Source organism: Pipistrellus kuhlii, unplaced genomic scaffold, assembly GCF_014108245.1.
Source record: "Pipistrellus kuhlii isolate mPipKuh1 unplaced genomic scaffold, mPipKuh1.p scaffold_m20_p_1, whole genome shotgun sequence".
NCBI classification, from domain to species: domain Eukaryota; kingdom Metazoa; phylum Chordata; class Mammalia; order Chiroptera; family Vespertilionidae; genus Pipistrellus; species Pipistrellus kuhlii.
In genome coordinates, this window is record NW_023425404.1 from 53,108,553 (window position 1) to 53,130,011 (window position 21,459).

Consider the following 21,459-nt stretch of genomic DNA (forward strand, 5'->3'; position numbering starts at 1 on the left):
TAAAAAAAAAAAAAAGAAAAGCTATGCTGAAGATTTGCAGGACTGCAGAGGAAGAAAGGAAGGGAGGCATTGATCTTGAAGGTAAACCTTATGTTTTACTGGAAAGTTTAATCTATTATTAAGATTTTAAAGTATGAATAGGGGTTCCCCGGCAAAGAAGCAGCGCTGGAAGACAAGCAAATAAGAGCATTATGGACGTAGAAATTTCACATGGTCAAGGAACAATATTGTCTGATGAAAGGAACATGTCGTAAGAGGTTCTGAGACTGGAGAGAGTTACATTTCATTTAGTTCAGGCTATGAAGAGGCTTAAGAGCATGTATAGTCTTCAGTCTTTATGTAGGTAATGAGGAAATCACTGAAATTATTTTAAACAGACGAGTCATATGTTAGATCTGTTTCCCCACAACCACTACATTTATGAAGTGGTTTAAAAGTTCATAAAATTTTCACTTAATCCTCACACCATTATCTTGTGTCATTGCAGGATAAATTTCAGGAGAGAGAGTCAAGAGCAAAAGCTGTTAGGAAGCTCTTGGAGTATTTCAGGCAAGAGATGAAGGCTTGTGTTAGAGCAATGACAACAGATTCAGGAAGCTTTCTGAAGTATTGTACAACCAACCTAACTTAGTGATTATAGATAGTACCTGGGGTGATAATGAGCTGCCTTCCATACCAAAGACACCCATATTTACCTCCTATTCTTCACATATATTCCTCAGAGCATCTGCAAATCCATATCCCTCCTCCCCCCCCCCCCATACCTCTGCTGAGTGAAGTCACATTTCTTTGACCTTTACTTAAATTTCTGTGGCTTTGTGGATGTTAAATGAGAGAAATCTCATCTGCAGAAAGATTAAGAAATTGAGAGATTGCCCTGGCCTGATAGCATTACTTAATACCTCAAGGTTGAGATTTCCATCCAAGGTCAGGACACATATAATACAAGAGTCAACCAGTGAATGCATGAATGAGTGGAGCAACAAATAGATGTTTCTCTCTCTCTCAAACAATCACTTAAAAAAGGAAAATGAGCCCTAACTGGTTTGGCTCAGTGGATAGAGCTTCAACCTGCGGACTCAAGGGTCCTGGGTTCAATTCCAGTCAAAGACATATACATACCCAGTGGGGAGTGTGCAGGAGGCAGCTGACTGATGTTTCACATGGATGTTTCTAACTCTCTATCCCTCTCCCTTGCTCTCTGTAAAAAAAATCAACTATATATATATATATATATATATATATATATATATTACACACACACACACACAATATATATATATATATTGTATATATTTTAAAAAAGGAAACTGAGAGACTTAGCAAGTGGGAAAGAGTCTGAGACAAACAGTTTTGAATTCTAACTGCTTTCTAGATCTCTTCCAATTTATTATGAACCCAAAAGCACTAACTGCTCTTCAGGTCAATATGGCCCTACACTCCAATAAATCTCCCTTTCCCCCCCTGCTTAAACCAATTTGAATAGTTTTCTCTTCCCTTCCTCCAGACAACCCACTAAGAACTAGAGAATAAGACAAACTAGATTTCTCACTAGTGGTTAAATTAATAATTCATTAATAGCTATACTAACAATAGAGGAATATGCAAATTTTCTGGGACACCATCACAGTAACAGTAACAACCAAACAGCAGACTGTGTGGGGCAACCAGGCCAGCAGGGAGGTTAGTGAGGGGCAACCAAACGACCAAACAGCAGACTGCATGGGGTGACCAGGCTGATGGAGGCAGTGAGGGGCAACCAGGCCAGTGTGGAGGAGGGGCCAATTGGGGGCAACCAAGCCAGCAGGGGGGGGGCAGTTGGGAGCAACCAGGCTGGCGAGGGGGGAAGGGGAGGTTGTAGTTAGGCGTGATAAGGAGGGCAGGCAGAGGCAGCGGTTCAGTTAGGGGTGATCAGGTTGATAGGCAGGTGAGCAGTTAGGAGCCAGCAGTCGGATTGTTAGAGGGATATCTGACTGCTGGTTTAGGCCTGATCTCAGGGACATCCCCCAAGGGGTCCCGGATTGCAGAGGGTGCAGGCTGGGCTGAGGAGAACCCCACCCCCCATGCACGAATTTTGTGCACTGGGCTTCTAGTATTCATATAAATGTATAATTGAAACATTTTTTGATATATCCTTAATTATAACCTAAATGACCTGCCTGAAATCTCAGGGAGGCAACCTCTGATAAGACCAAAACTCAAGTAGCAGAAGCCTAATTTTTTTTGTCTGAAGAAAAATAATCTCATCAGCATAGTCAGTCAGGAACATTTAAAGAGAAATTCAGAAAGAGAAACCCAGTGTCCAAGTAATCTTTTTGAGTAGTGCAAGGATGATTCCATATTAGGAAGTCTTTTATTAATATTAACAGATCAAAGAGACAAAATAATATAGTTAATTTTATCATTTTTAAAATCATTCAATAAAATTCAACATAAATTTCTGATGAAGGGGAAAAAGATAACTATGTTTCCTAAACATGATCAAGAATACAGGCACTCCATATAAGCTGCCATCACCTGCTTACTGGTAAAACATTAGAAACACTTTCAGGAAAACCAGTAACAGCCAAAACTGGTATGGCTCAGTGGATAGAGCATCGGCCTGAGGACTTGAAAGTTCCCAGGTTCGATTCTGGTCAAGGGCATGTACATTGGTTGCGGGCACATCCCCAGTAGGGGGTGTGCAGGAGGCAGCTGATCGATGTTTCTCTCTCATCGATGTTTCTAGCTCTCTATTCCTCTTCTCTGTAAAAAAATCAATAAAATATATTTTAAAAAATCAATGGAAAAATATCCTTAAGTGAGGATTAACAAAGTTCTATGAGAAACCATGGATCTTACAATGGGGAAAATCTAAATATGACACAAACCCTTAAAGCTATAAAAGAAAATATTAATACATTTGACTATATATCTTTAAAATTCTTAATGACAAACCCCATCATAAGTAGAGTCAATAAAACAACAAACGGGCCGAAACTGGTTTGGCTCAGTGGTAGAGCATCGGTCTGCAAACTGGAAGGTCCCAGGTTCGATTCCGGTCAAGGGCACGTACATTGGTTGCGGGCACATCCCCGGTGCGGGGGGTGCAAGAGGCAGCTGGTCGAAGTTTCTCTCTCATCGATATTTCTAGCTCTCTATCTCCCTCCCTCTCTGTAAAAAATCAATAAAATGTATTTTTTTAAAAACTGGGGGGAAATGTGGCAACCTTTCTCATAAAAAGTTATTTCTTCTTATATGTAAGGGAATCCTACAAATCTGTGAGAAAGATAAATCAGAAAAACGAGCAAAGATGTGCCGCACCAGCACAGCTAAGGGTTCGACAAGCCTGAGCGGGGTGACGAAGGATGGAGAAATGATAGACAAAGAGAATAAGCTGGGTCTAGGTGGATCTTCTGTGCCTGGCTGAGGCCACAGAACAGATCCAGACTGCAAAGCTGGTGCTTTATTTATAATCAGGGACAAACAAGGTAATTTACAATGTTGTTCTAAGTTTCACTTGTTTTGGCAGCACTTTCTGCCCCTCCCACAGCCCATTAGCTACCCAGGAAAAATCTAGGAAGCAGTTACAAGGTCAAGCTTAATTATGCTTAGAGGACTGTGCCCTCCAAGCTGGGACTTGTTTGCGACTTTGCCAGCAGGTCCGTCTGAGGCTTAACCCTATAACCGCTTCCTACACAAAGGTTATCAACAGACAGTACACCAAGTATGTCAAACTCAGAGGCTAATATTGGCCAAATAAACAAGGTTTAACTTCATGTGGGCTACAAAAAAACAGAAGCTTCAATTTTCATAGAAACATGTTTATTTCGTTAGAGAAATGCTGAATTCAAAGGACTGACATAAATGAGTAATTGTTAACATAATAGAACATTCTAATAAAAATATTTTCTGCCGGAACCGGATTGGCTCAGTGAATAGAGAGTCGACCTGGGAACTGAAGGGTCCCAGGTTCAATTCCGGTCAGGGGCATGTACCTTGGTTGCGGGCACATCCCCAGTGAGAGGTGTGCAGGAGGCAGCTAATCGATGTTTCTCATTGATGTTTCTGACTCTCTATCCTTCTCTCTTCCTCTCTGTGAAAAATCAATAAAATATATTTTTAAAATTTTTTCTTGAACATTAACAATACCAGACACTGAACAACTGCACAAATTAATAAGTGTAATGCAAATAAACCTATTTTTTTGTTCTCCAAAAGTGAAATATTTCCTGTTGCGCATACCAGTCAGTCCAACACTGATGATGTGGCAATGGACTGCTAATATTCACTGCTAGTATTAGTGAAGAGAAATGGTGCGCCTCCAGGTAAGGTGTGTAAGGGAAGTGAATGCAACATGATTGTAGTAATCAGTCATTAGCGAACGTCATAGTTCGTTATTAATATGCATAACAGCATATTGTGAAAATTGTTACAAAATTTAAAAAAAGTATATTGATTTCAGAGAGGAAGGGTGAGAACTACAGAGATAGAAATATCGATTGGCTGCTTCCTGCAGATGCCCCACTGGGGTGGATTGAGCCCACAACCTGGGCATGTGTCCTTGGTCAGAATCAAACCTCAGGCCGATGCTCTATCCACTAAGCCAAACCAGCTAGGGCTACAACATTTTCATTAAAACATTTCTTACATACTTATATTAGCTGGGCTACAAAAATATTTATTGTGGGCTGCGAGTTTGACATGCTTGCAGTACACAGAGGAGATAAAAATTGCTCTGATAAAGCCTTGGTTGCGTAACTCAGTTGTTTAGAGAATCGTCATGATGTGCTAATGTTGTGGGTTTGATTCCTAGTCAGGGCACATAGAAGCAACTAATGAATGCATAAATAAGTGGAACTACCTAGCTGGTGTGGCAGTGGTTGAGCATCAACCTATGAACCAGGAGATCACGGTTCAATTTACGGTGAGGACACAGGCCTGGGTTGCTGGCTCGATTACCAGTGTGGAGCGTGCAGGAAGCAGCTAATCAATGATTCTACCTCATCATTGATATTTCTTTCTCTCCCTCCTTTCCTCTCTGAAATCAATAAAAATATATGTATTTAAAAAAGAAAATAAAAATGTTATTTTTAAAACATAAGTGGAACAACAAATTGATGTTTCTCCCTTTCACTCTCTAAAATCAACTTTTAAAATTTTCTCTGATATATATATGAAGAATCTCAACCTCACATGTAATAAGAGAAATGCAAATTAAAATCACACTGAAATACCATAAAAAAGTTTGGGGTCCTGGTCAGGTATCTCAATTGGTTAGATATGCCAAGTTTGTGATACACCAAGGTTGCAGGTTCAATCTCCAGTCAGAGCACACACAGAAGCAACCAAAGAATGCAGAACTAAGTGGAACAATAAATCGATACTTTTTTCTGTCTATCTTCCTCTCCATTCCTTTCTCTCTAAAATCAATCAATAAAAAACTTTTTAAAAAGTTTAAAATGTACTATATTAGTAAGTGTGGGGAAGGAACCAGGCACTCATTGCTAGTAAAACTTATATGACTATTTTAGAGGGCAATTTGGTGATATCTATTAAAATTACAAAAATAAGGGGTGGGGAAATAAAAGGTAAAGGGGTCATAAATGGTGATGGAAGGAGACTTGATTTTGGGTGGTGAACACACAATACACAGATGATGAATTATAAAATTGTACACCTGAAATCTGTATTTTATTAACCAACTGGAGGCCCGATGCATGAGATTTGTACAAGGAACTTGGCCCTTGCAGCCTCTGAGGCTGCCTCAGCCCCTGCAGTCCCAGCTTCATCTGGAAGGTCATCTGGAAGGTTGTTTGGCTGTCTGGTCTAATTAGCATATTACTAGACAGCCATTAAATCTCACTGAAATACCATAAAAAAGTTTGGGGTCCTGGTCCTAAAGGAATGTTCGCCATTTTACTTGGTACTTTTTGAATTCTGGATCATGTGAATGTTTTACCCACTCAAAAACTAATACAGACTTAGGTCTGATTTTAAAAACGAAGATAATAAAAACTCTTTGGAAAAATTTCAAAGGATTGGGGAACATCAGAGCAAGAACTTGGTATAGCCTAGGACAGAAAGAAATTAAATTTGGCCTAAAAACAACTACAGTAGTGGTTCATGAGGCTTCCCCAAAGCCTGAATGAAATCTCAGAATTATACTATTTAGCCACCAAGCAAACCAATTTTTTTAAAAAATATATATTTTATTGATTTTTTACAGAGAGGAAGGGAGAGAGATAGAGAGTTAGAAACATCAATGAGACATATCCTACTGGGGATATGCCCGCAACTAAGGTACATGCCCTTTACCGGAATCGAACCCGGGACCCTTCAGTCCCCAAGCCAACGCTCTATCCATTGAGCCAAACCGGTCTCGGGCAAACCAATTTTTTATTTATTTTGAAAAAAATAAAGCCTACAGAAATGTTGAAAGAATGGTGCAATTAAACACCTATGTACCAATTCCCTGGATTCATCAATTGTTAACATTTTGCTACATTTACTTTTTCCCATTTTTCTCTCTCTCATATACACATATTAAGTTGTAGACATTATATCCTAATAAGGTCATTCTCCCATAGAACCGTAATACTATTATCCCACCCAGGAATTAAACACTAACATAAGAATATAATGTATCCTATGTGTATTGAATAGTACATGAGCAAATTTTATTTTATTTTTTCACTTGAAGAGTTACGTTTTGTAAAAAGTTTGCAAATAAGTTTTTATTTTGACTTTTTTCAGTATAAAAAAATTGCCTTGATAGCACATTATAATGTAATGCTAATTGCTTATAGGATAGTTAGATGTCAGTATTGAAACATAATCCTTAGCACCATCCTGTAGACATGAAGGAATGTTCACCAAGCATGTATTTTGTATTTTGTTACATTGTACATTGCAACTAATAAGCCAAGGAATCGAGATATATATTAGGTGCATGTACTGTTTCTAAAACCACAAACTAAGAATGATAAATTATCAATATAGTTTAGTATTTGCTAATTTTACTTCTGTTATATATATGTAGGGAAGTCATAGGGATTATAAATTCAATTTGAGTCAAATTTAAAACCATATATTTTATGATGAAGGGCCCTTAACTTAAGATGGCCAAGCCCTGATATTACATAAATGCTGTAAAGAGAATTATAAGAGTTTTATTTTTCTGATATTAAAAGTTACTTAAGCCGAAACTGGTTTGGCTCAGTAGATAGAGCATTGGCCTGCAGACTGAGAGGTCCCAGGTTCAATTCTGGTCAAGGGCATGTACCTTGGTTGCGTGCATGCACCCCAGTAGGGGGTGTGCAGGAGGCAGCTGATCGATGTTTCTCTCTCATCGATGTTTCTAACTCTCTCTTCTCCCTTCCCCTCTGTAAAAAAAAAAATCAAGAAAATATATTTTAAAATAAATAAAAGTTATTTAATAGCCCTGGGTGGTTTGGCTCAATGGATAGAGCATCGGCCTGCAGACTCGGGGGTCCCGGGTTTGGTTCCAGTCAAGGACATGTGCCTGGGTTGCGGGCTCAATCCCCATTGAGTGACGTGCAGGAGGCAACTGATCGATGGTTCTCTCTCATCATTGATTTTTCTCTCTCTCCCCCCCTCTAAAAATCAGTAAAAATATAAGAAAAAAAAAAGTTAATTAATAAAGACTTCTTTCCATTAACTTGAAAAATAAAAGAATATTATCTAATATATAGTTTATATTAAAATTTCCAAGTGTCCCTAAAATATCCTTTATAGGTTTTCTCTTTCAAAATATATTTTTGTTGATTTCAGAGAGAAAGGGAGAGGGAGAGAGAGATAGAAACATCAATGATGAGAATCACTGATCAGCTGCCTCCTGCATGTCCCCTACTTGGGATCAAGATCACAACCCCGGGCATATGCCCATGACCAGAATTGAACTCGGGACCAGCTAGGGCTATATGTTGTTTTCTTTTTTTCTTTTTTTGTTTTAATATATTTTTATTGATTTTTTACAAAGAGGAAGGGAGAGAGGGATAGAGAGCTAGAAACATCGATGAGAGAGAAACATCGACCAGCTGCCTCGTGCACACCCCCTACCGGGGATGTGCCCGCAACCAATGTACATGCCCTTGACCAGAATCGAACCTGGGACCTTTCAGTCCGCAGACCGAAGCTCTACCACTGAGCCAAACCGGTTTCGGCATATGTTGTTTTCTTAATACAGAATTCAATCAAGGATTAAGCATTGTTGGTTTTTGTTTTGTTTTGTTTTTTGTCTCTTTAGTCTCCTGTAATCTGGGAGAGTGTCTCCCCCCAACCCCATTTTTTTGTTTTGATTTCATAACACTGACATTTTTGAAGAGTCCAAGCCAGGTTTCTAGAAAATGTCCCACAATCTAGATTTAGTTACTTCCTCATAATTAGACTGAGATTAAACATTTTTAAAAATAAGAATATTAGCCCTAGCCAGTTTGGTTCAGTGGCTAGCATCAGCCTGTGGACTGAAGGGTCCCGGGGTTCGTATCTACCCAAGGGCTTGATCCCAGTAGGGGGAAAGGGGTGTAGGAGTCAAGTGATCAATAAGTCTCTCTTATTATTGATGTTTCTAACTCTCTCCCCCTCTCCCTTCCTCTCTAAAATCAATAAAAATATATTTTAAAAAATAAAGAAAAAAAATATACTAGTCCTGGCTGGGTAGCTCAGTTGATTAGAGCATCATCCTGATACACCTAGAGGGAGTTTTCTTTGTCATACCTTCAGAGGTCTTTTGGATACATTGCAAAAACACTCTCAATTCATAAGGAGACGCTGCTTAAAAAATATTTCACATAATAAACTTATTTTAATAGTGCAAAAAATAATCTGCTTCCAATCAGTAAAGGAAAACTTCCAAGAATTTTAAAAATAGGCAATACTTTGAAAAAAAATCAAATTACTAAGTAAATATTACAATTATGTACTCCGAACACACAAAAGCAGAAATCATCATTACAAGCCAAATCATTTTGGAACTGATAATTCCAGGTTACCAAAATGCATGAAACAAACTTCTACTTGTAGGCTTACAGAACAAAAACAAAAACAACTCCAGTAAGAAAAGTAATTTAAGTTACATAGGAAACAGATCATATTGGTAACTTTAAAAGTTTTTCAAGGTCATGGAAATAGGGAACATCTGCATCTTGACTTGTATGGCAAATGAGTTGTGTGGATTTTTAAAGCTTAAAAGACCATGTAATCTTTTGACTATTGATAATAACTCAGAAGTTCAAACCAAACCAAGAAGGAAACACAGGACTTTAACCTGATCTTCAAGTATAAAGTAAAATAATAAGATGAATTAGTTTAAAAATGCTAATATAAAAAAAAAACGCTAATATATTTTAGTTTAGAATTAAATATAAACACAAATGGTCATGATTAGGATTTGACTAAAGTTTGGGTAAGTCTTTTCTATTTGTTTATATCATCACAGATAATAATGCTCAATCAATACAAATGGATATTTTTACTTTTTTATATTAAGAAAGGTATAGTTTCAGAAACCAATACCTATAGTAAATTCATTACTGCTGCCAGAATTTGACAAAAAAAAACTACTCTTTTGGTGTTCTGTTATTTAAAGTGTAATTATTTAATAAGAGGAATTGAGAATATCACTGTAAGGCAACCTTCAAAAACTTGGAAAATGCCTTATGGTATCACTCTAAACCTCACTGGGTATTTCTATGTATCTCCTTACTATATCACAAACACAAAATCAATATTAATATATTTACATATATACACTGGGCCAAAATCAATGATCTTTCCCTACAAAATTATACTTTCTACCAATTAAACTTTTAGTAGAAAAATAAGCAAGTTGTTAGCAGGCTGTTTGAGGTCTTTCATTGTTCCTGACTGCGGAGCTTTAAAAACTAACCCTACAAGAAAACCATCCAAAGGAATTTTACTAGGCTTCTTTCTAGGACCTGCAGAGGAAGATTAAACAGCAATGGAGACCCTAACATAAGTTATTATTAAGTGTACTGTGCTTGGTTGTTACAGCTGTGGTCCAAGGTTCTATTGGTGGAAACTGCAGCCCTGAAGCAGATCTCGGTGAATTTGCTTGACTACATTCTTTAGGTAGTCGTTCTCCAGTGGCACTTTAGATAGAAGGCCAGAAATGTCATCATGGCTGAAAAGAACAAAGGGTTAATTAAATTTTCTGGAAACTTACACTTATATCCATTTCAGTGGAACTCCTGTTTTGTTTTGTTTTGGATTAGTCTCTGAATCCCAGGAAGCACAAATAGACATTTCTGGAAATAATTCAACTATTCAGTTTGAACTGAGAGTCTAAAAACAAAGCCTAAGAAACAATTCTGTATGCAATTATAAGTTATCTTGGCCTAGCTGCTTTCTCTGGCTATAAAAATCTAAACTGTTGGACTGTTGGTATTTGCTGATGGATTTGAGATGCACACATTCTAAATTCTGCCATTTTTATATCTGTCAGCAGTGTATCTAAAAAGTCACACAATATATAGTAGAAATTAAATATTTTTAGGTCTTGCTCTACAGGCTAATTCAGAAAAGCATTATGACTTCACAGCTTTTCAAATGATTATTCTGTTTTAAGAGCATAAAAGGTGTTCATATATGACCTGGGCTACCCTTATGCAGGATTTTTTCCTTAATTCTTATTTTAGGTAAGAGGGTTAAAAAAGTGAATCCAGTATGAAAAAACAAACCACTGGTCTCCAGCAGCCTCTGGACGTAGCAGTGAATGTCACTGACCTTAAAAGAACAAATTTCTAAAAATGAATTCAGAGAGTAGTAACATTTGATTCTCATCATGGTCTATCATTTGGTGACCACTGTGAAGAATCTTTCAAATAATATAACGAAGGTAAAACAGTAGTTGAAAGTGCTATCCTGCTGGCCCTTCACTCACCTGATGTTTCCAAGGTGATTTTTAATGGAGAAAGGTAATAGGACAGATGGATAATGTGCTGAGAGAGACAACGTTATCTCAAACTTTGCAAATGCTGCAGAGCTGGAGAATAAGAGCCTCAATCTGTAAAAAACAAAATTCTCAATTAAAATATAAAACAAAAACAGAATAAAATGCAAATATATTTTCCTTTTACAATGGTATGTGAAACTTATGTGTACATTACTTCTTTCTCCTTTTTTAAAAAATATGTTTTTATAGATCTTGAGAGGAAGGGAAGGAGAGGAAGAAAGAAACATTGATATGAGAGCAGCTATCTCCGACATGTCCCCCTACTGGGGATCAAGACTACAACCTGGGCATGTGCCTTGACTTGGAATCAAACAGGTGACCTCTAGGTGCATGGGATGATGCTTAACCAAGTGAGCCACACTGGGAGGGCAGGTGTACATTATTTTTTGTTCTTATCAGCCAGAAGGTATAACATCTGGAACAAAGTATTATTATGATTGGCTTTTCATTACTAGTTATGAAACTCAAAATACATTTTTAATACATTTTTTATTGATTTCAGAGAGGAAGGGAGAGGGAGAGAGAGAGAGAAACATCAATGATGATAGGGAATCATTGATTGGCTGCCTCTTGCACGTCCCTCACTGGGGATTGAGGCCGCAACCCGGACATGTGCCCTTGACTGGAATAGAACCCGGAACCCTTCAGTCCGCAGGCCGACGTTTTACCCACTGAGCCAAACCAGCTAAGGCTCAAAATATTTTTAAAAGTTTTCTACTACTTACTTTTACGATTTAACTGTGCCCTTCCCCCAGTTCATATGTTGAAGGCTTAACCCCAGTGCACCTCAGCATGTGGCCTTATTTGGAAATAAGGTCATTGTAGTTAAGATGAGGTCTACTGAAGTATGGAGGGTTCCTAATCCAAAATTACTGGTGTCCTTACAAAAAGGGGACATTTGAACACAAACATACACACAGGAAGAATACCATGTGAAGGTGAACCAAATATTGCCAGCAAATCACCAGAAGTTAGGAGAGAGACATAAAACAGATTCTTTTTCACAGCCCTCAGAAGGAACCAACCATGCTGACACCTCACTCTCAGACTTCCAGCCTCCAGAACTGAGATAATAATAAACTTCTGTTGTTTAAGCTACCCAGTTTGTAGTATACTTATATGGCAGTCCTAGGGAACTATACTCACTCAGTATTATTTACATCTATGTTCATTAGGTTATAATTTGGTCCCCATCTCTTTAAAAACTCAATTTCCTCTCCAAGGAGTCTGCAATGGCTTATTACCAGTGAGATTTCTTGAAGCATCTGAGAAAAACAGAAGAAAAAAAATTATAAAAACATTTCAGTGTTTAGTGGCTCTTTAATAGAGAATCCCCCAAAGTTAAATGATTTAATATATTTATCATTTCATGATACACTATTATACACATAAAATTTTAGTTTTGCTTTTTGGGACAGATAACATAATTTGCCTTTATATACTTCAATTAGAATTTACCTTGGGTACCTGATGCTGAGTTGTACATTTCTTCTTCCAGGATTCCTGTTCCTCAATGTACTGAAAAATAAGCTTATGAACTAAAAGGGAGGAAGGAGGAGCTTTATCCTCTGAGGAAGGAAGAAAATAAATCAAAAGCAGGTATTAATTATTCAAATATTTTACATAAATATATAAGATAGAAAAAAGAAAAATATATAAACTAGAGATATTATACAAACTAAAAATACCTTCAAACTACTAGGTATCTAAGTATCCTCTTTATTTTATTTTCAAACACATGAATCAGAATATATGATTCACTTAAGACATTCTTATAAAAAATGTAAGTTTTTATCATATACAGAATAAAACTTGATTAAGAGCATAGGCTTAAATGTAACATAAACTTGTGTTTAAATCCTGTTTTTCCTTACTACTTGAATGAACCTAAGCACAACACATATTCCTTTTGAGCTGTAGGTCCCTAATATGTAAAATGGGGAATAATACCTTCCTCATAGTGTTGATGTAAGTAATACACATGCCTAATACAGAACAAATACTCACAATGGTAATTTTTAGATTATGGAACTAGCTATTATTAATCATTGTTCAAGGTGTAGTCATAATAATAATAATAAATCATTTCTTTTAAAACCTACCCAATATTTGGAACATTATCCTAGCAGTTTATGTCTACTACACATTTCTAAGGACAAATTATGATTATTAGTGCTTATATTTAACTTAGAATTCTCAAGGAGCAATTCACACTTGTAAATTTCCAACACATTTTTAATGGCTTAAATGCATTGAACTTACCATCTAACAGAGATTGGAAATTCAGGTCAACAGTCCTCCTATTAGCCTTGTTCAGGAAAGGGAGACCAACTAGGAAGAACCAAAATAAGGACAGTATTTCTTTTCATTATCTGATTTTAAACTATGTACAACTCAAGTACTTTAGAATCCTACTCTTTCTGGGTAGCAGGACTTTTTCTTAGGCAGTTGAAGGTATATACTTGAATCTCTCTATATGGTAAAGACTCCCTTGGACTGCTGAACTATACTGATTGGCAGGCCTTTGAAAGAAACTTAAGGTGTAATGAATTTATAATATATTTATCAAGGCCTCCTTCTTTGCTCCTTAACTGCTGTGCAAAGATATTATTTTCAGGAACCATATAAAGAGGCTGTGACCTCCTGTACCTACTATCTTTGTGCAAATACAGTAAAAATCATTTATGTTTTTAGCATTACAGTTATGAGTTTTAGGTAACCAGAATAGCTACTTTCTTTGCCAGATTCTAGAGTTATCTCCCATCTCTCAAATTCTGATTCCTTTTACTTTGAATACAATCATGAGACAAATAGACACAATCAATCTATACTCTTAGGAAGCTTACAGCTCGGGGGAACACACAGATAACTACAGTAATAAACACAATAAGAACTACAAACAGTAATAAACATTATTAAGGAAAACTGCAGGAAGCAATGAGAACATATAATAGGAGGACAAGTAGCAGAGGAAATATGTATAATTTTCTGAGAAAGTGATAATTAAGCTGTGCTTATAAGAATTATTAATAGAAACTTATTTAGTGAAGAGGGGGTGCTGTCTAAACATTTGTGTTTCCTCCAAATTCCTATGTTGAAATCCTAATGTCCAACGTGATGGTATAAGAAAGTGGGACCTTTGGGTTGTGCTTAGGTCATGTGGGTAGAGACCTCCAATAAAAGAGACCCTAGAGAGCTTAGCTGGCTTGGCCTTTTTGTCATGTGAGGGTACAATCAGAAGCATGCAACCTAGAATAGGGTCCTCACCTGGCCATGCTGGTTTCCTAATCTCAGATTTCCAGCTTCCAGAACTGATAAACATCTGTTGCCTAAAAGCTACTCAGTTTACGATATTTTTATTAAAGCAGCCCAAATGGACTAAGATAGGGAAAGGGGTCCCAGGAATTAAAAATATCAGTATGTAGGAGCTGAGGTAAAATAGAATATGACTTGAGAATAAAAAACATGATCTTTTAAAAGCAGGGATGGGGAACTGGCCCATGGGCCATAGAAGGCTTATGAAATCATTTGGTCTGACCCTGCCAGGCATTAGGGGTGAGTTAATTAAATGTTTGACCAAATATAAGCAGGCTAATTTTTAAATTGATAATTATGTACAGTGAATGATGTTATAAATATCCAAATGGCCTTTGGCAGAAAAGTTTCCCCACCCCTGTTTTAGGGAAATAAAAGAATTTCATTGTGCCTGACATAAAAATAATGTAAGAAGGGGCAGGAAAAGGAGGGAAAAAAGAGCTTTATAGGTTATATTAAATATTTTGGCCATTAGTCTAAGAGTAGTAGGTGTATAATCAGATTTCCAACAATCATTAGAGCTATAGAAGGAGAATGAATTGGAGAGGAAAAAGAGAAGATCCAAAAAGACCATCTAGGTTAGATGGACTGAAAAGCCAAAAAAGTGGATTAATATTAAGTTAAAATCAGTCTTATTAATGATTTAAATATGCCTGGTAAGGGAGAAAGAGATATAGAGTGATTGCTAAGTTTTAATTTTGGACCTGAATGGAAGTTGGTGCTATACACTGAGAAAAGGAACTTTTCAAGAGAGATATGTTTAGAGGCTGGAAGAATGTAAAGATCCTAAGTTCCAATTTGTCCATGTTTACCCATAGTTGGCTATGACAAATTAACTGTTTCAAGAGAAAAGACTTAAAGATACTAACAGACAAATCTAACAAATCAGCTAGTACTCTTTCCAGTCACCATATAGTGATGTCTACCTACTTTTATGAGCCCACCAATATACATGGGACTTCCAATTAACTTTTAGATTAACTGAAGTACAAAAATACAGTCAAGAGTCACCAGCTATTAGAGTAAATTCTCTATCACAAAAGAAACAGAAGAGAGGAACTCACAGTAAATATATTTGAATAGCATATTGATCAACATTTGAATAGGAAAAATTTCTATTGTACAAAGGGCACTTTCATTAGCTGAATTTTTAAAATATATATATTTTTACTGATTTTAGAGAGGAAGAGAGGTGGATATATAGAGAGAAAAATCAATGAGAGAGGCTGCCTCTTGCCCACCCCCTACCAGGGAGTGAGTCCACAACTGGGGCATGTGCCCTGACTGTGAATCGAACTTTGACCTGGTTCATGGTCTGATGCTCAACGACTAAGACACACCAGCCAGGCTGAATTTATATTTTATTCCTTATCCAATAAAATAAAATTCTATTCTCACTTATTGAGCTAACCACCTCTTCTAAGAGTTTCAGTAGTGCTTTAATGTTAGTAGTTATTATTATAGTAAAATAAAGATTTGAGTTTAGCCATATATCAGTTTTCTGCAGAATTATCTTACTTTTGCTACTCACCTACTGGCTCTCCAAAAGTGATAGTGAGTTCTACTGTGTCATAAAGAAAGGTGAATACAGCTTGATCATCACTCCACTCAATGACATCCCATTCAGACCAGCTGGAGAGATAAACAAGTAAAAAAATTTTGTTTTTGAGATAAAAGAAGAGAGTTAACTTCAGATACCACCCAAAAAGTACCAGCAGCAGCTGCTAGTTTTTGACTAGATTGGGAGACAGCTTATTTATTTATTAAATATGTTTTTATTGCCTGGCCAGCATGGCTTAGTAGTTGAGCGTCAACCTATTAACCAGGAGGTCACAGTTCAAATCCCAGTCAGGGCATATGCTCAGGTTGCAGGCTCCATCCCCAGTGTGGGATGTGCAAGAGGCAGCCGATGAATGATTCTCTCTCATCGATGTTTCTATCTCTCTTCTCTGAAATCAATATATATATTTAAAATATATGTTTTTATTAGGAAGGAACAGGGGAAGAGAGAGAATGAAAGAGAAAAAAACATCGATTGGCTGCTTCCTATAGGGTCTAGTAATAATTAATGTCGTTTTTAAACATTCGTTTAAAATCTTGCTTGGCGTTGACTTGTATTGACATAACCTTCAAACACGTGGTATCTACAGAACATGTGAAGTGCAATTAACAAGTTTTGCTTGAAAAAGTTTGTGTTTGGTTTGGTTTTTGTTGCAAAACTAGGGCTAAGAAGATGGCGGATGAAGAGCATATTCGGCACTGCATGCTTTACGAGTTCCAATTAGGAAGAAAAGCAAGTGAGGCTGCAAAAAACATCTGTAGTGCTCTTGGTCAAGATGCAGTTAGCGCCAGAAAATGCCAGCATTGGTTTGAGAAATTTCGTGAGGGAAATTTTTTGTTAGATGACAAGAGTGGTCGAGGCCGCGTGTCCAATTTTGATCAAGAAGCTCTTCAAGCTCTTTTGGTGCAAAATCCTCAAATTACCCAACAAGAGCTTGCGACAACTTTAAATTGTTCAGAAAAAACAATTTCCAATCAATTGCGTGCACTTGGCAAAGTCCAAAAGTTTGGAAAATGGGTTCCTCATGAGTTGACCGACAACAACCGTAATCAAAGAGTCACAATTTGCAGTTCGCTCCTCTCTTGTCAAAACAGTTTGCCGTTTTTAGAGCAAATTGTTACCGGAGATGAAAAATGGGTGCTGTATGTTAATTTGAAAAGGCGGTCTCAGTGGTTGGATAAAAATGAGGCTCCGCAGCCCACGCCAAAACCTGACTTGCATGCGAAAAAAGTGATGTTGTGTGTTTGGTGGAATTTTAAAGGAATTCTTCATTATGAACTTTTACCATCTAAACAAACCATTACAAGTGAGTGTATAGTGCCCGATTGGAAAGGTTAGCCCAAGCTTTAAGAGAAAAAGAACCCGCCCTGATTAATCGGAAGGGCGTAATTCTTCACCACGATAACGCACAACCGCATACTGCAAGAATCACTGCTGAAAAACTGCGCCAGTTGGAATGGGAAGTTCTCCCTCAACCTGCATATTCTCCTGATATTGCCCCTTCCGATTACTATTTGTTTCGTTCTTTGCAAAACTTTCTTCTTGGAAAAAAATTTAATAATGAAGAATGCCTCAAAAATGCATTGACCGAATTTTTTGCATCAAAATCACAAGAATTTTACAACAGAGGGATTAAAATGCTTCCTGAGCGTTGGGCACAAGTAGTAGAAAACAACGGCAACTATATTGTTGATTAAATTTTGTTGTATTGTTTAAATAAATTCGATTTTAAAAAGTATTAGAAAACGACATTAATTATTACTAGACCTAATACATTCCTCCTACTGGGGATCAAGCTCGAAACTTCGGAATGTGCCCTGATTGCAACCCAGGTATGTGACCTGACTGGGAATTTGGTGCATGGGATGAGGCTCAACCAACTGAGCCATACCAGCCAGGGCAGAAGACAACATTTAAAAAAAATATATGTTTTTACTGATTTCAGAGAGGGAGAAGTAGAGAGAGATAGAAACATTAATGTTGAGAGAGAATCATTGATTGGCTGCCTCCTGCACACCCCCCTACTGGGGACCAAGCCCATAAACCAGGCATGTGTGCCCTGACTGGGAATTGAACCATGACTTCCTGGTTCACAGGTTGATGCTCAACCACTGAGCCACCCTGGCAGTGCAGGACATGACATTTTAATTCCAATATTGTGAATGTACAAACATGCTTTTGACAGAAATAAGAAATATTTTAAAATTTTAATTCCACAGCTCTCCCATCTTGTATATGTTCTTTCTTTGTTTTGTTTTTTTAATTTTATCTTTAATGAGGAGATAAAAAGTGGCAGTAGAGTAAGTGGATGCTGCATAAACATGCTCCCAGAACCAAACTGAAATTATAACTAAAATACAGAAAAACTTCCTGAGTAATAATTGAAGACTCGCTGGAGAGAACCCTGATAACTGAGGATGGAATTTGAAGACCACACAGAGACTGGTAGGAGGGATGGAGGCGCAAAAGGGCTGGCCAGGTTCCCACAAACAGCAACTGAAGTTTTGGAGAGATATCTCAGCTTTGGGGGTTGCCACTGAGAATTCTGGAGTCTAATCCCAGCAGAGAGCACCAGAACTGAGAAAGGTACCCACCTATTTTTTAGTGAAAGTATTACAGATGTCCCTTTTTTTTCACCTTGAATACTTCAAACTTAAAGTATTGAGAACATCGGCTCTTTCTGAGGCTACATTGTTTAAAAACAGTGATACATACTACAAACACATGTCAAATGCTCTAGTAGGTTTAGACAACCACGAAGGCACAGGATAAAATGCAAACTAATGACACTAGTTTTTCCTTACCTCAACTGATCCAGCAGCTCTTCAGTTGTATTTGTTTGTTTTTGCATGAAGTCCATTTGAGCAAGGGTCTGCTCTTTCTGTACCTCTAGTTCTGAGAGATTTCTGCAAAAAAGTATTCACAGAAAGGTAAATCCATTGTTAGAGAATTCATACTCTATTAAAATAAAAGGTTTGTGATAAGAAGTTACATGCTAGATGGATGGCTCCTCAAAGAGGAGCCATTTTTGGCATCTATTTTTGCATGCTCAATGGGTTTTTAGAATGAGCATTAATCTAGAAGCATAGATCTAATTAGGAAAGGATTATATCAATGGCTCTCAAATTAGAATCCATAAAGATATCCTTAATAATCTTTGAGATTAAAATTTACATTTCATTTTTATAATAAAACAAAAGCATAATGCAGATTATGAGATTGCCTACCTTAAAACTGAGACATGCCATAATTTCAGTGCCTTCATTTGGTTTAATTTAGTTTATTAGATCTAAATAGAACTGATGTTTTATTAGTCATTCTGCTAACATCAATTTAATTTCAGCCAAACATCACCTGTCAAATTAATGTTATCAATTGTAATTTTACTGGTTTTGACATTATTTATATTTAATTTTAGTCTTTTAGTTAAATAAAATTCATGAGTATAAGAAATATGCACCTCTTTTTATACTTACTAATACTTAAGTATACTATAAACATAGTTTAATGCTAAGTTTATTTCCTTTAAAAGGATCCTGAGCGCTGGCCAGTGTTGCTCAGCTGGTAGGTGCATTGTCCCATACACTAAAAGGTCTTGGGTTCAATAGCCAGTCAGGACACATACCTGGATTTCATGTTTAAGCCCTGGCCTCCGTCGGGGCGAATGTGGGAGGCAAGCAATCAATGTTTTTCTCTCATATTGATGTATCTCCCTCCACCCCCCACCTTCCTGTCTCTCTAAAAATCAATGAAAAAATATCCTTGAATGAGGATTAAAAAAAAGGATCCTGTTATTATTCAAGCTTGAGAAATACTGCCTTGGAGTAAAGCTCTGTAAACAATAGTGCTTAGAAAATATTGTCAACACTGAAGTCAAGGTCAAAGCCTTGAATCAGCCTTAGTCAATAATCATGTTCCCAATCTTATAAAAATCTGAGGGTAGAAACTCATTTACCCTTGTGAAGTTTCGCATTTTTTTAACACTCAAAATGAAGGCTGACCTTTGAAGCTTTTCTTCTTCAGTTTTCAGCTGTTCCAGTTCTTTGAAAAGAAAAATAAAAACAAATCTATCAGAGTAGACACACTAAAATGTTGCTACAAAAATCATCTATTTATTGAAAATTCTAGTTCAATTAATGTCATCTAAATAATCACAGAACAAAAGGGTGTTTTCCCCCATTTATCTTTTTGATTAATTCAGTTACCTTTCTCTGCAGCTCTCATTTCAGAATCCCATTCTTCCACAGGATTGTCTTTCTCTTCATCCTCTAAGTTCTTACTTTCTAAAGTAAACAATATGCATTAGAATAACCCAGTCAAAAATAATTTAAAAATTGGACATGAAAAGAAAAATGCTCCTAAATGAATTAAGAATATCTGACAAACACTCATCTTTCCCCCATCTTTCCTTGCCAATAAAGCACCGAGATATAATTATAATTTCATACAAAAACTTGCTTCTAGTAGCAAAAAACTGAACTTTGAGCCAGATAGCAATGATCTCCAGTAGCAGCTTTTCAAGGACCATTCTGAGTTGGAAATTTTTTATATAAATTTGTATAATCAAAGTTATTGTTAGGTAACCCTGTGAACTAAGCAGGAACAGATACTGTATGCACACACATTTAAAATTTTTTAATCAATTTGTTTCTAAAGCCTTGGAGTCATCCATTAAGGGTGTCAACAATAAAGAAAAAAACACACAAACAAACCTTGGAGTCATCCTTAAAATTCCGTTCTCTTCCTGCAATCCATACCAAGTTTAGATTCTTACCTCAAAAAATTACTTCGTTGAATCTTTTTTTTCCTCCACCATCACCACCTTTCCTTAATATAAGCTACAATCCTCTCTTTTTAAAAAATTTGATTAGAGAGAGAGAAAAATATCGATTTGTTGTTCCACTTGTTTATGTATTCATTAGTTGATTCTTGTATGCACCCTGATTGGGGATCAAACCTGAAACCTTGGTGTATTGAGACAATGCTCCTAACCAACTGAACTACCCTACCAGGGTACTGTCCTTCTTAACCATACCAGTCTTACTAGTACATTTACTCTTGATTTATTCAAATCCCATTTCTACACGTCAGCCAGTGCTTAACAACACCCTCTTTGGCCTGGCTGCTAGTAACACCTCCAGCTTTACCTCAAACCATGCTCCCATTTGCTCATAGTCACTGCTCAAACATTGAACTACACCAGCCAGAGCAAAAGGCTCATTTTTAAATGGAAATAAGTTCATCTATAAAAAAAACACAGATTATGGTCCTAGCTGGTTTGGATCAGTGGACTGAAAGGTCCCAGGTTCGATTCTGGTCAAGGGCCCATGCCCGGGTTACAGGCTTGATCCTGGGGGGTGTGCAGGAAGCAGCCGATTAATGATTCTCTCTCATTTATTGATGTTTCTATCTCTATCTCCCTCACTCTTCCTCTCTGAAATAAATAAAAAATATATATATTTTTAAAAAGCCCTAGCTGGTTTGGCTCTGTAGATAGAGCGTCACAGCCTGGGGACTGAAAGGTCCAGGGTTCAATTCCAGTCAAGGGCACATGTCTGGTTGTGGGCTCAATCCCCAGTAGGGGGCATGCAAGAGGCAGCCAACCAAT

The 21,459-nt window shown here is 37.0% G+C and overlaps 1 protein-coding gene across 5 annotated transcripts in view; it reads right to left on the reverse strand.

The window, feature by feature from the left end:
- Positions 1 to 8,662: 8,662 nt before the first annotated feature.
- The window catches only part of KNL1 (kinetochore scaffold 1), a 57,399-nt gene continuing 44,602 nt past the window's right edge, over positions 8,663 to 21,459 (reverse strand). For 2 of the 5 annotated variants that reach the window (XM_036445971.2, XM_045574326.1), the window contains 9 exons: positions 20,057 to 20,134; positions 19,853 to 19,892; positions 18,656 to 18,757; positions 15,822 to 15,922; positions 13,238 to 13,306; positions 12,434 to 12,543; positions 12,122 to 12,240; positions 10,904 to 11,026; positions 8,664 to 10,144 (listed from right to left, as the gene is read on the reverse strand). In XM_036445971.2, coding sequence (XP_036301864.1) covers positions 10,030 to 10,144; positions 10,904 to 11,026; positions 12,122 to 12,240; positions 12,434 to 12,543; positions 13,238 to 13,306; positions 15,822 to 15,922; positions 18,656 to 18,757; positions 19,853 to 19,892; positions 20,057 to 20,134 — 857 coding nt within the window. In that variant the 3' untranslated portion in view covers positions 8,664 to 10,029. Of the gene's footprint in view, positions 10,145 to 10,903; positions 11,027 to 12,121; positions 12,241 to 12,433; positions 12,544 to 13,237; positions 13,307 to 15,821; positions 15,923 to 18,655; positions 18,758 to 19,806; positions 19,893 to 20,056; positions 20,135 to 21,459 lie in introns of those variants that run through there. The other 3 variants (XM_045574320.1, XM_036445981.2, XM_045574335.1) reach the window with 3 other exon arrangements.